This window comes from Octopus bimaculoides, chromosome 4 (genome assembly GCF_046866305.1).
Source record: "Octopus bimaculoides isolate indiv1 chromosome 4, ASM4686630v1, whole genome shotgun sequence".
NCBI lineage: Eukaryota > Metazoa > Mollusca > Cephalopoda > Octopoda > Octopodidae > Octopus > Octopus bimaculoides.
In genome coordinates, this window is record NC_142931.1 from 1,044,736 (window position 1) to 1,068,245 (window position 23,510).

General features: G+C 38.8%; 1 protein-coding gene and 1 long non-coding RNA gene across 8 annotated transcripts in view; one reads left to right on the plus strand and one right to left on the minus strand.

Annotated features, from left to right (window-relative positions):
- The window catches only part of LOC106881851 (protein ECT2), a 132,733-nt gene that overhangs the window by 106,451 nt on the left and 2,772 nt on the right, over positions 1 to 23,510 (minus strand). For 4 of the 5 annotated variants that reach the window (XR_016241345.1, XM_089350132.1, XM_089350133.1 and 1 more), the window contains exons 2-4: positions 19,129 to 19,209; positions 10,509 to 10,579; positions 3,005 to 3,184 (exon numbers count right to left, since the gene is read on the minus strand). Coding sequence is in view for 4 of the 5 variants with exons in the window: in XM_089350132.1 (XP_089206258.1) it covers positions 3,005 to 3,184; positions 10,509 to 10,579; positions 19,129 to 19,209 (332 nt within the window). In the remaining variant the exon portion in view is untranslated. The remainder of the gene's footprint in view (positions 1 to 3,004; positions 3,185 to 10,508; positions 10,580 to 19,128; positions 19,210 to 23,510) is intronic. The other variant, XM_089350135.1, reaches the window with a different exon arrangement.
- LOC149135859 (uncharacterized) lies at positions 11,768 to 15,908 on the plus strand. Of its 3 annotated transcripts, none has more exons than XR_016241303.1 (2): positions 11,768 to 13,108; positions 15,263 to 15,908. It is a non-coding gene; the product is annotated as an uncharacterized LOC149135859 (long non-coding RNA). The 3 variants fall into 3 exon arrangements; XR_016241305.1 differs by lacking the exon at positions 11,768 to 13,108 and adding an exon at positions 13,658 to 14,011; XR_016241304.1 differs by lacking the exon at positions 11,768 to 13,108 and adding an exon at positions 14,943 to 15,086.

A 23,510-nucleotide genomic window follows, 5' to 3' on the forward strand; every position in this document is an offset into this window, starting at 1 on the left:
GTAAATAATAATAATAATAATAATAATAATAATAATAATAATGCTTTCTAATTGATGTATCAATACCAGCAGATGACAACATTTCCCTAAAAGAAATGGAGAAACTTTCAAAATACAAAGACCTGGAAATAGAGGTAACTCGAATGTGGAATCTAAAAACAGAAACAATTCCTATCATAGTAGGGGCCTTGGGTATAATAAAAAAAATATTCAGACAAATACATAACAAAAACACCAGGACTTACAAATATATATAACATACAGAAAATTGCACTACTGGACACTGCACACATCCTACGCAAAACACTTTCAATACAGTAACCATAAGAGCATTACAGCAAACCACAGCACATACCCAAGGCACACAGAGCTGCACTCGGTAGTGAAGTGAAAGCACGTTATAAAAATAAAACTACTGAATATAATAATAATAATTACGATGATTTCTTTTAATAATAATACGAGGCTGCAAAGAGAGAGGTTTGGAGACGCCACTATGAAAGGTTGCTCAATAAAGAAAATGAATGGGAGAAAGAGAGTCTGCCGAATGTCGACCCAACAGAGGGACCAGCTATCAGAGTTGACAGTTCCTTGATAGATAAAGCAATTAAGTGTATGAAGACAGGGAAAGCCCCCAGCCAATCAGGAATCACTGCAGAGATGCTCAAAATATCTGGCGGTGTTGGCTATAGCCTAGTCACCCGTATAGTTAACCAGGTGATACATGAAGGAGTCATACCCAATGACTGGTGTAGCAGCATCATAGTCAACTGCTACAAAGGTAAAGGTGACGCTTTAGATACAAATAATTACAGAGGTATCAAGTTGTTGAATCAAGTAATGAAGGTCACAGAGATAGTCATAGCCCAACTAATTAGGGAGCGAGTCAGTTTAGACGAGATGCTGTTGGGTTCGTGCCAGGGAAAAGCACACTAATGCTATATTTCTGGTAAGACAGCTGCAGGAGAAATACCTAGCCAAAGATAAACCTCTCTACTTGGCTTTCATTGACATGGAGAAAGCCTTTAACAGGGTCCCCCGATCCCTTATCTGGTGGTCAATGAGGAAACTAAGGATAGATGAATGGTTAGTGAGAGCTGTGCAAACCATGTACAGGGATGCTGTCAGTAAGGTGAGGGTTGGCAAAGAGTACAGTGAAGAATTCCAGGTAGAGATAAGGGTCCACTAAGGTTCGGTCCTCAGCCCCCTCTTATTTATCATAGTCTTCCAGGCGATATCAGAGGAAATCAAGACAGGTTGCCCCTGGGAGCTCCTCTATGCTGATGACCTTGCGCTAATTGCTGAGTCACTATCAGAACTAGAAGAGAAGTTTCATGAGTGGAAGCAAGGATTAGAATTGCAGGGCCTTAGAGTCAACCTAGCTAAAATCAAAGTCCTTATAAGTAGAAAGGTAGAGAAACCACAAACCCCTTCAGGTAGATGGCCCTGCTTGATCTGTAGAAAAGGCATAGGGAGAACTCCATAAGATGTACCCAGTGTAAGCTATGGACACTTTAGAGGTCCAGCAATATCAAAGGAAGGCTAACTGGGAAGATAGTTTTTGTATGTGGCAGATGCTCAGGAGCAATAAACACTGAAAATGTGCAGAGAACAACTTCTGCCACATTCCAAGGAGAAAAACTAGAAGTAGTTGATAACTTACGTTTCCTAGGTGACCAAGTCAGTAGTGGGGGAGGGGGGACTGAAAGTGTAGCTGCTGGAATAAGAATAGCCAGGGTAAAGTTCAGAGAGCTCTTACCTCTGCTGGTGACAAAGGGCCTCTTGTTCAGAGTAAAAGGCAGACTGTATGACGCATGTGTACGAACAGCCATGCTACATGGCAGTGAAACATGGGCCATGACTGCTGATGACATGCGTAAGCTCAAAAGGAATGAAGCCAGTCTGCTCCAATGGATGTGTAATGTCACTGTGCATACTCAACAGAGTGTAGGTACCTTGAGAGAAAAGTTGGACCTAAGAAGCATCACTTGTGGTGTGCAAGAGAGACAATTGCGCTAGTATGGTTATGTGGCGAGAATGAATGAGGATAGCTGTGTGAAAAAGTGCCACAGCCTAGCAGTTGAGGGAACCTGTGGAAGAGGCAAACCCAGGAAGACCTGGGAAAGGTGGTGAAGCATGACCTTCGAACATTAGGCCTCACCGAAGCAATGACTAGTAACCGAGACCTTTGGAGATATGCTACGCGTGAGAAGACCAGGCAAGCCAAGTGAGACTATAACCCGTGGTCTTTGGCAGGAGTGTAGCCAGCCCACTTATGTGTACCTCTCCTTCATTGGACACTAAAACTCTGCTTGTGAAGACCTGTTGAGGCAAGTGAAATCGAAACTGAACCAAATTCAATGACTGGTACCCATGCCTGTGGAGCGCTGACAGCTCCATCCAAGCGGGATCATTGCCAGAGCAGCTGTCTGGCTCCCATGCTGATGGCACGTGAAAAGTACTATTTGAGCGTGATCATTACCAGCGTTGCCTTACTGGCACGTGAAAAAACATTCGAGCGAGGTCATTGCCAGTGCTGATGGACTGGCTCCTGTGCAGGTGGCACGTTTTAAAACACCACCTGGGCATGGCTGTTTCCAGTATCACTAGACTGGCCTTCGTGCCAGTGGCACGTAAAAGCACCCACTACACTCTTGGAGTGGTTGGCATTAGGAAGGGCATCCAGCTGTAGAAACATTGCCAGATCAGATTGGAGCCTGGTGCAGCCATCTGGTTCGCCTGTCCTCAGTCAAATTGTCTAACCCATGCTAGCATGGAAAGCGGGCGTTAGATGATGATGATGATGATGATGATGATGATGATGAAAGTACTGATTTCCCTCAAACAATAATTACACTTTGTTATACACAATTCCAAACATTTATTTCATTCATCTGATTGTTATTGGTCTTATATTCTTGAAAAGTTGAAGTCTATTACTTTTCCTGTAAATTTAAACATTCATAAATGACAGTTTTATAGAAAAGGCAAAAATATGACTTACCAAATTATCTCGAGCACAAGTAATTAGAACTGGTGGCCCAAAGATACGCTTTTTCTCACAATAAAGTTGGCGAAAAACTTCATTTTCAAAATTATCAAGAATGAAGATGTATTCAAAATCAGGGGATTTTGCTGGGATATCTTGGCCAGTGTCTGAGTAGATGACTGGGTGACTAAAATACTTTAGAAAGGAAAAAAGGAAAATATTAAGAATGTGACAAAGATGAGGTTGTAGAAGTTAATGACATGAGTAAATATCTCAACAAACTGACATCTCTTTCGAAGGCAAGAATCAGCAGCACTCTCAGCAAATTTAGCTGCAATAATAGGGAAGATAACAGATGACTTCTCAGCTGGGTTAGGAGGATACCAGTCATCATCATTTAACATCCATCCTCCACGTGGCTATAAATTGGACACTTCAACAGCAACTGAGAAGCAAGGCAATTGTATCAAGCTCCAATTGTCTGTTTTGACATGGTTTTTACAGCTGGATGCCCTTCCTAATGCCAACCACTCTACAGACAGTACTGGGTGTGTGTTTTTTTATACCATCTACACTAGTGAACATCATCTCGATTCCAAGGCTAAGGGATTAAAATAGCCCCTATAAGAGAGGAAGAATAGAAGAGAGAATAGGCAAGGTGTATGAGAGAAAGGAAAATGAAAGAAGCAATTTGGTGTAATAGGGAGAACAAAAGTAGTAGCTGTTACCCTATAAAAGAACTCGGATGATTGGACCTCCAGCCAGGCCTTTCATGATACCCTTAAAGCCATGAACTTTTCAGCGGCACCTTGTATAAACATAAACACACACATGTAAATATATATGCATACGCATACGAGAGGGTGCTGCAAAGTTCCTGGCTTTCAGGGTATCACGAAAGGCCTGGTTGGAGACCCAACCTTCCAAGTTCTTTTATAGGGCTTAGAAAATCTGAAAGCTGACTGCAATAAGTATGTGGATCAGAGAGGAGAATATATGTGGAACAAAATCATAATTCACTGATCCTCATCCTGTATTTTCTTCTAAACAAAACCAAGAACTTTTCAGCACCCCCATGTTTATATACGTAAGCGAACGTTAAACAATGATGATGATGATGATGATGATATATATACACACACACACACACACAGATATATATATGATATGTGTGTGTGTGTATATATTTATTATAATAATTATATACATAATTATAACAAGGGAATGGCTATAAGCCTCTCCCCACGCTAGAAATAGATGCCAAAAGATGTTAATACCACCTTAAAAACTCCAAAAAATAAAACACAAGCTGTAGTCAAGCAAAAGAAAGATAATGAAACTTTTGGTTAAATGTGTACAAGATCCCATTTCAAGTTACCCTTTATTATAATTAATATTTGAAAACTTTACTCCTTGATCACAGCTGCATTCACTGCAGCATTATTTTGATATATAACTCATGGCTGAGAAGAAAGATGGGAATTCTACTCATATATATATGGGATCATTGCCAGGCCCGCCTGACTGGCTCTTGTACTGGTGGCACGTAAAATGCACCCTCTACACTCTCAGAGTGGTGGGTGTTAGGAAGGGCATCTGGCTGTAGAAACATTGCCAGATGAGATTGGAGGCTGGTGCAGCTGCTGGCTCTCCAGACCTCAAACCATTCAACCCATGCCAGCATGGAAAATGGACATTAAACAATGACAATGATAATGATACATACATACATACATACATATACATACATATATATATATATATATATATATATATACATACATACATATACACATAGACATATATATATACATCCACAGGTACATGACACTGCTGTCCCTCATTAGAGGTTCTCACAGGTCCACACCTCCCACACCCTCAAAGTTGGCACACTGAAAGGTAGGTCTGGTGAGATTGAATGGAGACGTGTAGATTTGTGCTACATCCAAGAAGTAAGGTGGAGAGGAGGTTCCGCTAGGTTCCTCGCAGGCAAAGAACACAGGTCCATGATTTTCTGGGCAGAGAACACTGACGGGGTCGGGGGCGTGGGTATACTTTGTGCGGAGAAATGGGTTGATAAGGTAATCGAGGTAGTCAGAGTATGCGACAATACTTAAGATTAGATTAGTGCTTCATCATAGGTTAGCAACCATTATCTCAGCCTATGTCCCTCAACCGGGGCTACCTGATGGGCAGAAAGACTGATTTTATGACACCCTCTTGCAGACTACTTCATTGACAAATGACAGGGACCTTCTTTTTGTGGCTGGTGACTTCAATGGAGATGTTGGACAACATGCAGGGGGCTTCCATGGCGTACATGGAGGCTATGGCTTTGGTTCCCACAATGAGGTGGGAACCAGACTGCTGGAGTGAGATCGTTGCCAGTGCCGCTGGACTGGCTCCTGTGCAGATGGCACATAGAAAACGACATTTTGAGCGTAGCCGTTGCCAGTACCGCCTGACTGGCCCTCGTACCGGTGGCACGTAAAAGCACCCACTACACTCTCGGAGTGGTTGGCGTTAGGAAGGGCATCCAGCTGTAGAAACTCTGCCAGATCAGATTGGAGCCTGGTGCATCCTTCTGGTTCGCCAGTCCTCAGTCAAATCGTCCAACCCATGCCAGCATGGAAGGCAGACACTAAATGATGATGATGAAGCACTCCAGAGGTCAATAACAAGAAAGATAGACGGCATGAGGGGCATTGGCTATTGGGGTCAACTAAAAAAACTCAATCTCTACTCTCTAGTCCATCTAGCCCAAGCTAATACAAAGAAAACAAGGACGGGTCATTCGGAGTTCTCTTTCATCAGTTGAGTTCCAGATTATCCTTGCAGTTTCGGCTGGTTATACTCGAGACTGCTCCAATCTGGCCAGCCCCAAGGAAGAACTAAGCTAAGAGCACCAGATTCCTTGGAAGAAAGCAGCGAATGTATACAAAAACAAGGATGGAAAAAAAACGAACATTACACAAATACAATAAAAATGATAACAGGACATAACAACATGTGTCTTTCAACTAAGGACGAATTAAATTAAGCTGGCGTGTGTGGAAATAAGGCCTTATGGGAGGGATACAAGATTTCACAGGTACAAGGAGGAATATAGATGTTGCACACACAAAAGCCAAGAAAGAAAGATCAGGCTTAGCCGAACACCGGTCATGTGGGAAGAGAAGAGAGAGAGGTAGAGGCAGAGGGACAAAAGAATTGAGGGGGCGAGAAAAGATGACAGGGACACAGTGAAGTGAAAAGTGGAGGGAAAGTGAGCAGGAAGAGAAGGCAAGGAAATGTGAGAGAGGGGGAACGAAAGAACAAAGAGTGGAATGAAAGAACAAAGAGTGGAATGAATGAATAAGAGTGAAAGGGCTGATAGACAGCAATAGAGTCGGATAAAATTTAGAAAAATATACACACATATGTACACACACATACATATATACACACATACACATATATATACATACATATATATATATATATATATATACCCGTGTATATATATACACATATATACATACATATATATACATGTATATATATATATACACATACATACATATATATACATGTATATATATATATACACATATATACATATATATACATGTGTGTGTGTATATATATATATATATATATATATATATATATATATATATATATATATATATACCTATGTATATAAATATACACATATATATATACACATACACACACATATATATATATACACACACATACACATATGTACACATATATCTATATACACACATATGTATATTTATACATAAATATATGTAATGGGCTTCTTTCAGTTCCCCTCTACCAAACCAAGTTACAAAGCTTTGGTCAACCCAGGACTATAGTAGAAGACACTGGCTCTAGGCCCTGTGCAATGGGACTGAACCCACTATATATATATATATACACACAAATATACACACACTTATACATACATTCACTTTAATCACTAGCTTCTATGACTGAGTTCAAAAGACATTGCTAATCTATTTGCCATACAATTGAAATTAGTCCAACAAACTTAACACTAGAGGGAAATACTACAAGAGAACAGCAGTCTTCAAATTAAATACTGTTTAATCGTACTCAATAGTTAAAATTCATACAATAATGATCTCACTAACAATGCCCATAAACACTATTTCTTCCTTCTCCATACGTACAACAAATAGTAAAGTCAATATCTAAGACAACCAACCAAAGGTGAAATGAAAACTTGAGTGAGTTTGAAACGTGTTATTGAATCAATAAAATGCTTTTAAGGTAGATCAAGTTTGTTTCTTTATTTAAAAGCAGACATTGGGTGGGAAAATATGAAAATAAATCTCAGCTGCAAGAAAGAAACTGAACAAAGTTTCTCTATTTTTAAAAGTCATTCAGCCAGTTAAACGAGTTGTGTTAGTATCTCACCACTCCACTTGGGTAGAATAACACAGACTGCTGAATGTTGACATGAAAAGCTGAGAGATGAAATGATCAACTGGCTTTTCCACAGTATTATTGCTGCTGATACAAACACTAAGAAGTTAAATCAAGTCTATACAAACTGTATATATACTGCAAGACATATTGTTCTATTTTCCCGAGCTAATCTTGGCATTCAAATGAGACCAGATGTCAACTGCATCAATAAGTGTCTGTTAAAGAGTTTCTTTTTAAAAAAAAATAAAGAGAGAGATAGAGAGAGAGCAGAGACAAAGTAAGGTTGAGAGAACTCCTTAGTTTTTCTGAGGACAGGGCAACCTCTATGCTGCTGGTGCCACACCAATGCACCCAAAACATTCTGTAAAGTGGTTAAGGTTACAAAGGGCACTCATGCCAAAACTAAGACACTGGAACAAAACATGGTCTTCTGACTAATTGAATCCTGTCTATCCAACTAATGCCAACATGGGAGGAGGAGGATGATGATGATGAGGAGGAGGAGGAGGAGGAGGAGGAGGAGGAGGAGGAGGGGAGGAGGAGGAGGAGGAGGGGGAGGAGGTATTAATTCAAAACAGGATCAACTTCAGACTTCACAAAGTAAACCAGTCTGAAAGAGGAAGATTTGGAAATTTAAAGATCCTTTGAATAGTCAGAGATTTAGAGATGGCTTAATTGAAGCATTTGATGAAAAAGAGAAGAAAATAGGGACATTATGACATAGAAGATAACTGAAAGTTTCTATGGGACAACTTACTGAGGGCCATAGATCAAATCTATGGATAGTGCAAAGTCTCAACCAGACCTAGGGTGACATGGTGGTGGAACAGTGAAACAGACAGTTCCATAAGAGCTTTTGACAGGAGTCCTTGCTCTCTCTCATCTTGTGGTCAATGCAGAAGCTGGAGGTAGATGAGTGGCTGGTAACAGCTATCCAAGCAACATAGAGGGATGCTTTCAGTAAAGTAAAAGTCAGTAACGAGTATAGCAATGAATTTAGTGTATAAGGAGTTCACCAAGGATCGGTTTTCAGCCCCCTCTCGATTATAATAGTCCTCCAGGCCATTTTAGAGGAATTTAAAACTGGTTGCCCACGGGAGCTCTTCTATGTTGATGACCTTGTTCTTACAGCTGAATCTCTAGTTGAATTAAAGAAGAAATTTCAGGTGTGGAAGCAGGGACTGGAATCAAAGAGTTGGAATTAATTTAGCAAAGACCAAAGTATTAGTAAGCAGGAAAGCAGACAAATTACTAATCCCATCGGGGAGATGACCCTGCTTATTATGTAGAAAAGATGTAGGTAGAAATTCCATATGGAGTGCCCAGTGCAAGCTATGGACACCTAAGATCTTTGTGTGTGGCAGATGTGCAGGTATAATAAACACTGAGAATGTACAGAGAATAGATTTCCTCAAACATCCGGGAGAATCCTTAGAAGTAGTAGATAGCTTCTGCTACTAAGGTGACCAAATTAGCAGTGCAGGAGGATGCTCTGAAAGCCTGGTTGCTAAAGTAAGAATGGGCAGGGCACAATTCAGAGAGCTACAACAAAGGGCCTCTCCCTAATAGTGAAAGGCAGATGTTATGAAGCCTGTGTGCAGTCAGTCATGCTACATGGTAGTGAAACATGGGCTGTGAATGCAGAGGAAATGTAAAGGCTTCAAAGAAATGTGGCCAGCATGCTCCCCTGAATATGCAATGTTGGTGTGCAAAGAGTGTTTTGATAGAAAAATTGGGTATAAGAGACATTAGATATAGTGTGCTTGAGAGAAGATTACATTGGAATGGTCATGTGATGTGTATGGATGAAGACAATTGCATAATGTGCCTATTTTTAAATGTGGAGGGAATCTGTGGAAGAAGAAGACATAGGAAGACAAGGGACAAAATGGTGAGAAAGGATCTACAGATGTTGTGTCTCACAGAGGAGATGACAAAGGACTGAGACAAGTTGTAATTCACTGAGCTTTAGAAGACCCATCCATTTAAGTAAAATCAAGGCCAAAAAGGTGTGTCCACGTTTCCACACACAATCTGTCCCTGACAAACTTTTCCTTCAATCTCATCTTCCCAACATCTCCCTAATCCCCCCCCCCCCGCACCAATATTCACCAATCACTGTATTTCCCTCCCCTCCATTCCCACTCTCCATTCACCTCCTGCAAACTTACCTGCACACAAAGTGTCTGTTGAATCTTTTCACCACAACATATCCTCATAACACCCCCTCTCCCTCTATTCTAGTCCCTTCCATCTCCCACTTACCATCATCATTATCATCATCGTTTAACGTCCGCTTTCCATGCTGGCATGGGTTGGATGGTTTGACTGAGGGCTGGCAAGTCAGAAGGTTGCACCAGGCTTCCAATCTGATCTGGCAAGGTTTCTACAGCTGGATGCCCTTCCTAACGCCAACCACTCAGAGTATAATGGGTACTTTTTATGTGCCACTGGCACGAGGGCCAGTCAGGCAGTTCTGGCATTGATCACACTTGAATGGTGCTTTTTACGTGCCAATATATGCATACACACACAGATATATATATATATATATATATATATATATATATACATAAACACACATATATTAATGTACAATAATCCAGTAGTTTAAAATCCCCACTTACCACTACATGAAATATGAAATTACTTTGTATACAAAAAATAATTAAGCATGGCTATATGATAGAAAGTTTGTTTCCAAACCACATGGCACCTTGGGCAGGTGCCTTCTGCTATAGCCTCAGGATCACTAAAGCCTTGTAAGTGGATTTGGTAGACAGAAAGAGAAAGAAGCCCATTTTATGCATGTGTGTGTGTGTGTGTAAGCGTGCACACGTGTGTCTGTCTCCCACCACTGCTTGGCAACTGGTGTCCATGTGTTTACGTCCCCTTAATTTAGCAATTTGGCAAAAGGGACTAAGAGAATAAGTACCAGGCTTATAAAAAGAATAGGTAACGACTGGAGCTGATTCATTTGATTAAAATTTTCCAAGGCAGTGCCCCAGCATGGCCGCAGTCTAATGACTGAAACAAATAAAAAAGATAAAAAATTTGTGATAAAATAACAATTAACCTGCAATGACTTTTGTAGTTGTTCATTTTTCTGGCAACTTTCACCAACCACAACAAACTTGATGACCAAATCTAAAATACAATCAAATAAATATAGTTTTAGTATTAATCTCTACAAATAATTCCATATATTGTTTAATATGAATTTCATAAGAGAAATCTCTCAAGTTTTTCATATGACATCAGAGGGAAACAAATAACGAAGAAGGCAGGAACAGTAAGAACAAAATCAAAGAGCTTCTGACAACGGGAAATGGGGAAAGTTAAATAACCTTTTATATATTTCTTTATTACAATGCTACAATTAAGCCACATCATCATCATCATCATTGTTTAACATCCATTTTCCATGCTGGCATGGGTTGGACAGTTTGACTGAAAACTGGTAAGATAGGGAGCTGCACCAGGTTCCAATCTGATTTGGCAAGGTTTCTACAGCTGGATGCCCTTCCTAAGCCAACCACTCCAAGAGTGTCGTGGGTGCTTTTTACGTGCCACCAGCACAGGTGCCACTGACGTGACACCAGCATCAGCCATAACCATGATCTCACTTGGCTTGACAGGTCTACACAAGCACGGTATATCACCAAAGGTCTCAGTCACCTGTCACTGCCTCCGTGAGGTCCAACACTCAAACAGTGCTTTTTATGTGCCACTGACTCGGGTGCCGGTCAGACAGCACTGGCTTCGGTTAAACCAAAAGAGGCAAAAATATTTTGAACCCTGCCTGCAGGGATGATAGAGTTCTTGCTGAGTGATCCCAGTTAATTCTCTTATAATGCACAAGAAGCCATTTTCCTCATTGTAATCCTATTTCATTGTGGGTTTGCGCTTCTAAATCTGATTCTCATTTTAAAATCAACAGGGAGTGTTTATATTGAAAGAAACTTGCATTTTGCCAACAGTGTGCTCCATAGCATCTCTATAGTTGTGCTACCACACAAAAGCATTCTCACTAATTGATGAAGATTGTTACGACAACCCATTATTCATCAATGTAAAGAAGCAAGAAACCTGTTCTGCTCTGGCTCCTCCTCTCACACTTTAACTCCTCAATCCATAGTATAAAGCCACCTCCCTCTCTACTGTAGCTCAATTCAGGTGAAGAAGATCCTAAGTCCTGTGAGTTGCATGGTAACCCCATTAAGGCTAGTGCCACAAAAAAAAGAAAAGGACCCAGTACACAGTGTAATGTGGTTGGCTTTAGGAATGACATTCAGTGATAGGAACCATGCTAATGGAGTACAGTGCAGTCTTTGGGCCAGTTGGACGAGCCTGGTGTCGCCTCCTGGTCCACCATTCCTCAGTCAAATCGTCCAACCCATGCTAGCATGGAAAGCGGACGTTAAATGACGACGATGATGATGATGATAATGAGGTTGCACTATCAATTTTTATCCTACACTCCTCAATTGTTAACTATGTGCAAGTTTGTGCAAGTGTATACATGAAGCAAAAAAGAAAAAACGAAAATGGTTGTCGTTTCCTAGTTTCATCCAAAATATGTTAAAGAACAGATTCTAAGATAAATCAAAAGAGGTGGTGGGCTAGACATTCAATGGAAAGAATTTTCACACAAAAACATTGAAAGAGAGAGTTGTAATTCACTTGAAGCATTGTAATACAGAAACAAAAAAAAATTAATTAAAGAGAGCTTCTAATAATGCAAAAAGTTTTACAAAAACCTTTATATTTCAGGCACAAAGGGCCATCTTCAGAAGGAAGCAGTCCAGAAAATATCAAGTTACATCAATTTTGTTATTTTATTTTAAACTTTGCTGGTTGTGGTAAAGAACATGAAAACAGTTAAAGGGAGATAAATCCACTTATCACATTATTTCAATAATTTTACCTAAGCCAACAATATGATTATAGTATAACGTAGTCAATAGGACAAACAAAACTATAGGTAGATTTTTTTTTAGAACATACATACACACACACACACACATTACATATACATATACATATATATATATATCCTTCTCTCTCAATAAAGAATATTCTTATAATGATTAGCATCCATCAGATAGTGTTTCTGCTATTGATGATGAACAGTACTTATATTCACTGCCAAAAAAATGTTACTCCCATCAATTTTTCTTTGACAAAAATATCAATCTTAAAACCACAACCGGCATGTACTCAAAGACCTTATGCAAGGTACTCTGGTAATTTTGAGGTGAAATCCCAGCCATCACTGAGTCTCATCATGTAAATTTATACTATTAAAGTTTACATTTTACATCATTGCTTAACATCCACGTGTACAGGTAAGCATTTACAAGGACTCAGTTCTTAATCCCATCCTATTCATCATTGTTTTTCCAGGCCATAACAAGACTGTCCATCTCTGCTGATGACCTTGCTCTCATAGCAGAATCTTAAAAGAATTAGAAAAAGTGGAAGCAAAACCTGGAATTGAAGGGTCTTAAATTTAATAAAGACCAAGGTTCTAGTAAGCAGGAAAACATACAGGACTCTATCTACATCAGGTAAATTGCATTGCTTGATGTGTCGGAAAGGTGTGAACAGGAATTCTATGGGGTGAACCCAATGCAGGTCATGGATACGCAAGAGCAGCAGTGGAATCAGAGGAAGGTAATGTTTGAATATGTAAGATTCTCAGGGACCATAAAGATTAAGAATACACAAGAAATTGGTTCCCTCAAATGTTCAAGGGGCTCCCTAGAAGTAGTAAATAGTATGTTACTTAGGCCAGTGCTACTCAAAGTGGTGGTCTGCAAGCCATCAGCTGCTGGTAAGTGGCGAGTTTCCAGAAAAGAAAGAGACATTATAAAATGCTTATGTAATATTGTATTATTTTTTTACAAAATAAATATAAGATAAAAAAACAATTTGTCAACTTTTATTATATTCATTTTATATATATTGTTTCCAGTATAAATTAATATTACTAAGAAACATTACCGGTCCCTGGCACATTGGGGAAAACAAACTGCTGATATGCGACATCAGATGGTTTGAGAAGCACTGACCTAAGCAACCTAATTAGCAGTGAAGGAGAATGTTCTGAAAGTGTAATTGCTAGAATAAGAGTAAGATGGAGAAAAGTTCAGACAACTATTACTTCTGTTAGCAACAAAGGCCCCTCTCTCTGAGTTAAAGGAAGATTGTATGATGCTTGTGTACATATAGTTAATACTACATGGTAGTGAGATGTGAGCCCTAAATGCAAAGGATATGTGAAGACTAGAGAGGAATGGGGCTAGTTTCCTCTCTTTGATGTGCAATTCAGAGTGCAAAGTTACTGGGAAAAAGAATTAGGCATAAGAGGAATCTGATGTAGTGTACAAGAGAGAAGACTGTGCTGGTTTGGTCATGTGATGCGTATGAATGAGGACAGATGGCTTAAAGATGGCACTTGTGAAAGAGGGAGACCCAGGAGGAATGAGACAAAGTAGTAACGGCTGATTTCATAATGCTGAGCCTTAAGGAGGAGATGACAGCAGACTAAGATAATTAGCATTCACAACAAAAATGGTATTTTAAAACTACTTGGTCTGCTTGTACGTGTGGGGCTCTACCACACTCCTCTCTTTATGCCCCATCATGTATTCCCCCCAATTCTCATTCCCTAACATCTATCACTCCTCTATCTATGGTATTACTCAGCTGCTGTAATCACCCAAAAACAGCAGCATTGGCACATATTACACACCCACTCTTTTGTTTAGCTTTTCTCCCTTCTCTCTCTCTCTCTCCACTCTGAACCACTTCCAGTCTTCATTATCATCCCTGTCTACACTATTTTTAACCCATTGTGTCCCACTGTCCTGTATATAGGACAGTAAATAATTTATTTAAAAAAATTATAATATGACAAAAAAATGTATTTTCAATATAAATACAACAGAAAAGAAATTCTAAATTTTTTATAAATGTATCAGATATATTTGTAACGCATTGAGAAACATGAGAAAAATCTACAGGAAAAATGGCAGAAACAATGCGTGCTCAGTGACCTGTGAATATTAACTCGCAGTGTTAAGTTGAATCATTGTTATGTTCATTTGACACAGAAACACTGTTTATAAAGAGTTATTTTACAATACTTAGGACATAGTTTGTTCACAAATAGCATTTTATGCATATAACTTTGAATTTTACTGTCCTGTATATATATATATATAGATATATATATATAGATATATATATATATATATATATTCTTACGTTTAAGATGGTTCCCATACATTCCCTGAGGAGAAGTTTACATTTTTAACATCGACGATTCCTATGGATCGCATAAATTGTAATTCTTTGAAGCATATGTCGGAATAAAGTATGCAGTTATAACATGCGTTTACTCCATTCCTTAAATTTATATATATATATATATATATATATATATATATATATATATATATATATATATATATAGGACACTGGGTCAATGTGTACATAACTGAACTAGTCTGTGCATCTGTATGTTGTTTTGACTTGTGACATGAATGGAAAATATTGACGGCACAAACAGAGGTGACTAGATTTTCAGTAGTTTTTCAAGCATCACAGGGTGAAGACTGAAGACAATGCAGATAAGTATTTTATCAAGGTAATTAGTCTCGCTTTATAGGAATGTTGTGCATTTTATATTTACTGATAGAGTGCATGAAGTATGTTAGGTGTACTCATGAACTATAGTATTCTTTACCGATTAAATCTTCTGAGTCATTTTAAATATTGTAATGATTCTTATAATTATGGAACACTTAATTTTTTTATCCCCAGATGTCAAAAAAACATGAGAAAGCCTCGACCATGGATGAAGTTAGGAATTTGCTAGATGAACTGTCAAACGAAGAAACTGAATTTGAATCAGCAGATGCAGTCGTTATTCCTCCTGATGTGCATCCTATCACAGATGAAGATGAAGCTAATGATGATTTTCTCAGAGTGGTTGGCGTTAGGAAGGGCATCCAGCTGTAGAAACTCTGCCAGATCAGATTGGAGCCGGTGCAGCCTTCTGGCTTGCCAGTCCTCAGTCTATCGTCCAACCCATGCTAGTATGGAAAGCGGACGTTAAATGATGATGATGATGAGTTAAGAAACTGAAAAGGAGCCAGTCATATATACTGTAAAAACCTATGTTAATTGCACACCTGTGTAATTTACACAGGTGATTTTCAGGATCAAATCTGTTAAAAAAGCTTCTACTCATGTAAAATTCACACCCAAAAATTTTCAGAATTGCCGATATAGCCAGCGGGGAAATGTTTTCAATTTAGTTGTATTTAGCATAATTTCACTTACTTATGATTAGATTTTATTAAATTTTCATTAAATAAAAATAATTTCTGTTTAACAGGTATCACATTGAAAGCTATTAAATTACAAAGTGTTTGTGTTGTTTATAATAAACTTTATTTTACATTTCTTGCCCACAAGAGATTATGTCCGATCTTTAGCATACGGCTGTATGTCTTCTCAAATCATGAGCACAGGAAAAGTTGCTGATAAGAATTACCAACAAAGACAAAGTTGATAAATATACACAGGTGTTGCGAATTAAATTTAATTAGCAATAAACATCAGCTTGGCACTTTATTCAACCAACAGATGAAGGTGACCGATCAAACTGATTATGTAAACAGAATTCTTTTCCGCCTATTCTTATCAGAAACTTTGATACAGAGTATCGAAATTTGAATCCTTTTCACACTTCTAAAATGTGAAGCAAACTTAAAAATTTGACATTACCATTATTGTCAGCATGAGCAGAACTTATACATCATTTACTGCGAAGGAGAAATTAAATATGTTGAGTATGCATTTGAACGTGGCAATAGAGCCTATGTCTGAAATTGGTGTAAACAGTATAACAAACTTAAAACTGTGCCTCGTAACAAACAGACAAAAATTAAAGATTATCCATATCATTACATTTTTTGCAGTCAGGAGTAGCCATATCATTACGCATGTCAATGGTGTTCCATTGCGATAGGGAGAAACTCCAAGCAAAGTAAAATATGGCCCAGACCATGTTTACCAGCATAAACATCAGACTTCAAAAACTAGTTAACCATTTAATGGTTTTAGTAAATTTATACAGTAAAAGTAAGCATTATACCGTCCAGCATAAATAAAAGTCAGCTTCATATTTAAACTATTATTATTTTTGTGAAAACCTTTTCTGACGTTAAATGAGTCAACTTCCGGTACGAAAGTTTACGTTTTTGTACCTCTTTTTGCAACAAAAAATTTTTTTTTTTAATTCTTGCAAAACAAGGTGCGTAAACTACATAGGTTTTTACGGTATATATGTGTATGTCAGTGTGCCTGTGTTTGTCCTCCATCATCGCTTGGTAACTGATGTTGGTGTGTTTACATAGCCGTAACTTAGCAGTTCAGCAAAAGAGAGTGATAGAATAAGTACTAGGCTTAGAAAGAATAAGTCCTAGGGTCAATTAGTTCGACTAAAGGCATTGATCCAGCATGGCCACAGTCAAATGACTGAAACAAGTAAAAGAATATATATATCATCATCATCATCATCATCACCGTTTAACGTCCGCTTTCCATGCTGGCATGGGTTGGACGATTTGACTGAGGACTGGCAAACCAGATGGCTGCACCAGGCTCCAATCTGATCTGGCAGAGTTTCTACAGCTGAATGCCCTTCCTTACGCCAACCATTCCAAGTGTGTAGTGGGTGCTTTTACGTGCCACTGGCACGAGGGCCAGTCAGGCGGTATTGGCAACAGCCACGCTCAAATGGTGTTTTTTACGTGCCACCTGCACAGGAGCCAGTCCAGCGGCACTGGCAATGACCTTGCTCAAATGTTTTTTCACATGCCACCAGTACAAGTGCCAGTAAAGCAACGCTGGCAACAATCACACTCAAATGGTGCTATTTACATGCCACCGGCACAGAAGCCAGACAGCTGCTCTGGCAATGATCATGCTCGGACAGTGCTGCTAGCGCTCCACTCGGCACGGGTGCCAGTCATCGAATTTGGTTCAATATCAATTCATTTTGCAAGATTCCTAATGTGAAATCATGTGTTGAAAGAGATACAGAGAACAGAGTAAGTGGAGCAAGAACACACCCGGAAACGAAAAGTGTCACCGAAGAGGTCACAGATGTGTGACAAAAGATTTCTGGACAATGGACAGGTGTTAAAATAATAAAATAAGCACAGTAATAAACGAAGGAAGAAAATAAAATATATAGTACGTGCGTTTATTTGGCGAAAAAAAAAAAAATAAATAAAATGACCGTCCCAAAATACAACAGTATATATGATGGATTCTCTTGTCATGAGTGACAAATGAGGGTTCAGTAAAATAAAGTGTTAATCATGTTCTATGGACAGAAATGTGTCTCTTGAGGCCTGCTGGTGCCTTGCAAACCTATTGGCAAATGGAACAAGTCGAGGACTCAGTTTTCTGAAGTGCTTGTGGAACATTTATTGTTTTCTTGAGTGGATGCCAAGGCCTACTTTGCTCCAAGCCCCAAAACCACAATGACAGGTAAGGTTCTCATTTAGAGAAGCAGTGTCTTGCCACTAAGCTTTCATGCTTACACAAAGTTGATTGCGATGTTGGAGTTGACTTTGCTCAAATCTCTGAACAGTGTGTCATTAGGCAGCTGGTGGAGATGTCTTCCTGAGGCTATAAACAACAGTAGCAGCGTCCCCTGTGGGTCTGCCACATTTAAGTGGCAAATATACTTCATGATTCCGTGCTGCTATTGTTTACGTCTCGCTCAGAGATTTATTATTGCTTGTTTCTCCTTTTTAATATATATATAGACAGATATTGGCGTTAGGAAGGGCATCCAGCTGTAGAAACTCTGCCAAATTAGATTGGAGCCTGGTGTTGCCATCCGGTTTCACCAGTCCTCAGTCAAATCGTCCAACCCATGCTAGCATGGAAAGCGGACGTTAAACGATGATGATGATGATGATGATGACATTATATATATATATATATATATATATATGTATATATATATATATATAATGTATATATATATATATCCGTTGCCAGTACCGCCTGACTGGCTCCTGTAGGATTTTCGAGCGAGATCGTTGCCAGTGCCCCTGGACTGGCTTGTGCGGGTGGCACATAAAAGACACCATTTCGAGCGTGGCCGTTTTCGTGCGGGTGACACGTAAAAGCACCCACTACACTCTCTGAGTGGTTGGCGTTAGGAAGGGCATCCAGCTGTAGAAACTCTGCCAAATCAGACTGGAGCCTGGTGTTGCCATCCGGTTTCACCAGTCCTCAGTCAAATCGTCCAAGCCATGCTAGCATGGAAAGCGGACGTTAAACGATGATGATGATGATGATATATATATATAATGTATATATATATATATATAATGTATATATATATATATATATATATATATATATATATATAATGTATATATATATATATTTATATTATGTATGTATATATATTATGTATGTGTGTGTGTATAAGTATACACACACACACACATATTAGTTGTCAATAATCGTGTATGTGATACTGATCTGCAGAAACCATTCCAAATGAAAATATTGAAACACAGGACAAACAGGATGACACAGACAGTTATTGGTTGGAACTATAAAAGACGTGCAAGACAACTAGAATTCATACATACCAGGTTTCAGTATAGATCTGGTGGACAGAGTCTTGGCATTTAATTGCCTATTTGGTGTGGCCGACGTATCAAAAGAGATACCTAAATGGTAAAAATATTGAGCATGAAAAATTCTTAAATAATATTGTGTCAGAGAGATGGAAAAATTCAGTAAAGGTTCAGTATAGGTTACCTCTTTCATATAAGGAAAGTTTTAAAATGCTAACACTGATTATATTACGCAACAAATACTTTCAGCACTTGTGTTGACTTAACAGAAAATAACCAGAAGTAATTTAGGAAAGATTAAGTATTACTGATTTTAGAGTTCTCACCATGATAAAACACTAACATTACATAACGTATAAAAGCTACATTTTCTTGGTTTACATAACACTGACATCCAAATTTAAAGTAAGTTGGAGTATCATTCCTTGATGTCAGTTAAATACAACCATCAACCAAGCTGCCAACCATTCTTTAAAAAAAAAAACTAAGAAATATACCTTATGTATAATAAATCAAAAGTGTTTAGATTCAAAGGAAAATGAAACTGCTTTGATCTTAGTTAATTCACATTACCTATTAATCAAGCAAGTATATATATATATATATATATGCATGATCTATTTCATATATTTCCCAGGTGAGAAATTTAACTACTAATGCAATACCAACCTTTACACTATAAAGGAATACTCGGCAAGTATATAACATGAAATTAGTTGCAATCTCCAGTCTAGTTGTTCCATTGAAGAATTTATTGTTTTTTGGTAGGGTTTTTTTTTCTCTCATTTCTCCATCTACATCATTCACTCTTAAACTAAGGCCATGACTCTATTTTTTTTTCTCCTCATTTCAAACCAATATTCTCTACTTATCACCAACTGTGATTAAATATCCATTTCTTCCAGCAATCAGAACTTTCACTATAGTTTTTGAAGGAGATCTGACATGTAACCCTTTAGCATTTAAACCAACCATATCAGGCCCAATATATTCTATATACTTTACAATCAAACTGACTAGATCTGGCCACTCATACCTGCCCTACAATGTCCTTCTAAAATAAAGTCACGCCATTGAAATCTTTAAGCTATGAGAATACATGATTAATTCAAAGCAATGCAAATAAATAAGCATCAAATTTAACAAAATAACCTGAATACTAAGGGGTTAAATACCTAGATGTAAGAACTACTTATTTCTATATTATATGGAATAAAAACCTTCATTATACTAGTCTTTCTGTAAACTTTAAATAAATACTCCCTTCTTACATATGTCTGGGTCACTTTTTATGTAAGACAGCTTCACACATTAATATTTGCCAAACTCACAATAAAGATAAGATTGCTTCCTCTTCCAACATTGGAACATATTCAGAAGAAACCACAAGAGAATTCCCTACTGCATCACCATACCGTTTCATGGAACCTTCTACCAGCAGAACAACAGACTGTTATCTTAATCCTTTTCTTACCCATATTCCTATTGGAATACACTTCCTTTAATTCATTTTGAAAATAATGAAGAATTTAATCAAGTGACTGTCATTAAGCTGTGTTTGGATATAACATGGAGGACCCTGTCAAAGTCTTTCTCCATGTCATATAAATGTGAGTTTGGAGGGATATATTATCTGGGCAGATGCTGTGGTGGCTCTCAGTTAGATTCCAGTTTCTGGCTAACCACATCGATCAGTATTTAACATCTGTGACTACTATTAGTTGTTAATCACTCTGTGAATTCTTCCAATGAGTAATTCCATATTTGCTTCACTGGATGGTAATATTGTCTGGAGGAGGGGGAGGGTCTGGGTTATTTTGGAACTGAAACCCGATCCATTTGCAGGCTTGTGCAGTTGACCTCAAATTCATACCAGTCACTGTCAGAAGTCAGGGTTTGACTGAATTAGGTCTGATATCATCATCATCTTTTAACATCCGCTTTCCATGCTGGCTTGGATGGTTTGACTGAGGACTGGCAATCCAGGTGGCTGTGCCAGGCTCAAATCTTTTCTGGCAAGGTTTCTACAGCTGGATGCCCTTCCTAACACCAACCACTCCGGGAGTGTAGTGGGTGCCTTTTATGTGCCACCAGCATGGGGGCCAGTCAGACGGTACTGGCATTGACCACTCTCAGATGGTGCTTTTTATGTGCCACTACACAGGATCCAATCAGGCAGCACTAGCATTGACCACACTCAAATGGTGCTTTTTATGTGCCACCAGCACAGGTGCCAGTAGGGTGGCACTGGTATCAGCCACAACAATGATTTTACTTGACTCAACAGGTTTTCTCAAGCACAATATATTGCCAGACGATTGAAGGGTACTTTTAAACAAGCCAGTTATACGACACTGGCATTGGCCGCAGATACGATCTCACTTGGCTAGCCGGGTCTTCTCAAGCATAGCATATCTCCAAAGGTCTCGGTCACTTGTCATTGCCTCAGTGAGGCCCAATGTTTGATGGTCATGCTTCACCACCTTATCCTAGGTCTTTCTGGGTCTACCTCTTCCACAGGTTCCCTCCACTGTTAGAGTGTGACACTTCTTCACACAGCTCTCCTCATCCATACGCAACACATGACCATACCAGCGCAGTCGTTTCTCTTGCACACCACATCTGATGCTTCTTATGTCCAACTTTTCTCTCAGGGCACTTACACTCTGTCATGCATGCACACTGACATTACACATCCAGCAGAACATACTAGTTTCATTTCTTGCAAGCCTACGCATGTCCTCAGCAGTCACACCCCATGTTTCACTGCCATGTAACATGACTGTTCATACGCAGGCATCATACAGTCCAGTCTACCTTACACTCTGAGCAAGAGGCCCTTTGTTACCAGTAGAGGTAGGAGCTCTCTGACCTTTGCCCAAGCTATTCTTATTCAAGCAGCTACGCTCTCAGCGCATCCACCCCTACAACTGACTTGGTTACCTAGGAAACAGAAGCTATCAACTACTCCTAGTTTTTCCCCCTGGCATGTGATGGAAGGTGTTTATTGTCCCTGTGCATCTGCCACACACAAAGACTATCTTCCCAGTTAACTTTCCTTTGATATTGCTGCACCTCTTATGTGTCCATAGCTTTCACCAGGTACTTCTTATGGAGTTTCTACCTACATCTTTTCTGCAAACTGAGCAGGGCCATCTACCTGAAGGGATTTGTGATTTGTTTGCCTTCCTACTTACTAAGACTAAGATTTATATGTGTATATAGATATCTATATATACATATATTCATTATCTATTTATTGCAGCCCCTAATGGTCATTGTCTCTTTCTTTCTCACCCTCCTTTTCCCCTACTAAATGTGAATAGCCATGCAAACCCCTTTGAAGGAACCTGCTCTGCCCTACCTCTATCATAATAAAGTTACCCTACACACACCTCCCCCAGGGCTTATTGTCCTGCAAAACTGTATAGCAACCACAATAATGCAGATGGCACGAAAAAAAGCAACCAGTTCATGCTTTAAAGTGGTTGGCATTAGGAAGGACATTCAGAAGTGAAAACCATTCCAAAGCAGACATTGGAGTGTGATGCAATCCTAGGACACACCAGATTCTGTCAAACCATCTAACCAAAGTCTGCACAGGACAGGGATGTTAAGTGATATACACATGCACAGTGAGATAGATCAGTCATGGACACAGGACAGTGTTCGAAATAACTGCAGGAGCTTTATATAAGTTTTTTCCAGTTTCCAACTATCAAATCCACTCACAAGGATTTGGTCAGCCTGGCTGGAGCTATAGTAGAAGACAATTTGCTCAAGGTGCTGCACATTGGGACTGAACTCAATCAATACCACATAGTTGGGAAGCAAGCTTTCCAACCCACACAACCATGCATGTGTCTGTAGTGATACAAAAGACTGGTTCAGCAAATTTGGTAAGAGATAACCATTCCAGATTTGGACAAGGAATCCTTTTAGAGTAAATAATATATATGTGCATGCATATACATATACTAGAGTGTTACCTGACATGTGACCAGCTACTTTGGAAGTATACTTCTACCTCTATGGATAGTATCAGGAAATATGGCATACATGCAACAATTATAATTTGAGTATTATCCCATTTCCTGATGCTTATACAAAATGACAAAATGAATATTGATTTTCAAAATGGAAAATATTATCTTAAAATCAAATGAAGCAAATTTATCGTTTGCGTAACTCTTCCCATTACTGTCTCTACAATTCTTTCTCTCTCTCACTGTATATATATATATATATATATATATATATATATATGTAATGTTCTTTTATGCATTGCCTGCCACCAAGCCAAGTATGTGCATTCATCCTGCACCTTTCTTTTACTCTCTTGCACCCATTCTCTACACCACATAAAGCATGACTAGTGAAATCAACCAACCAAC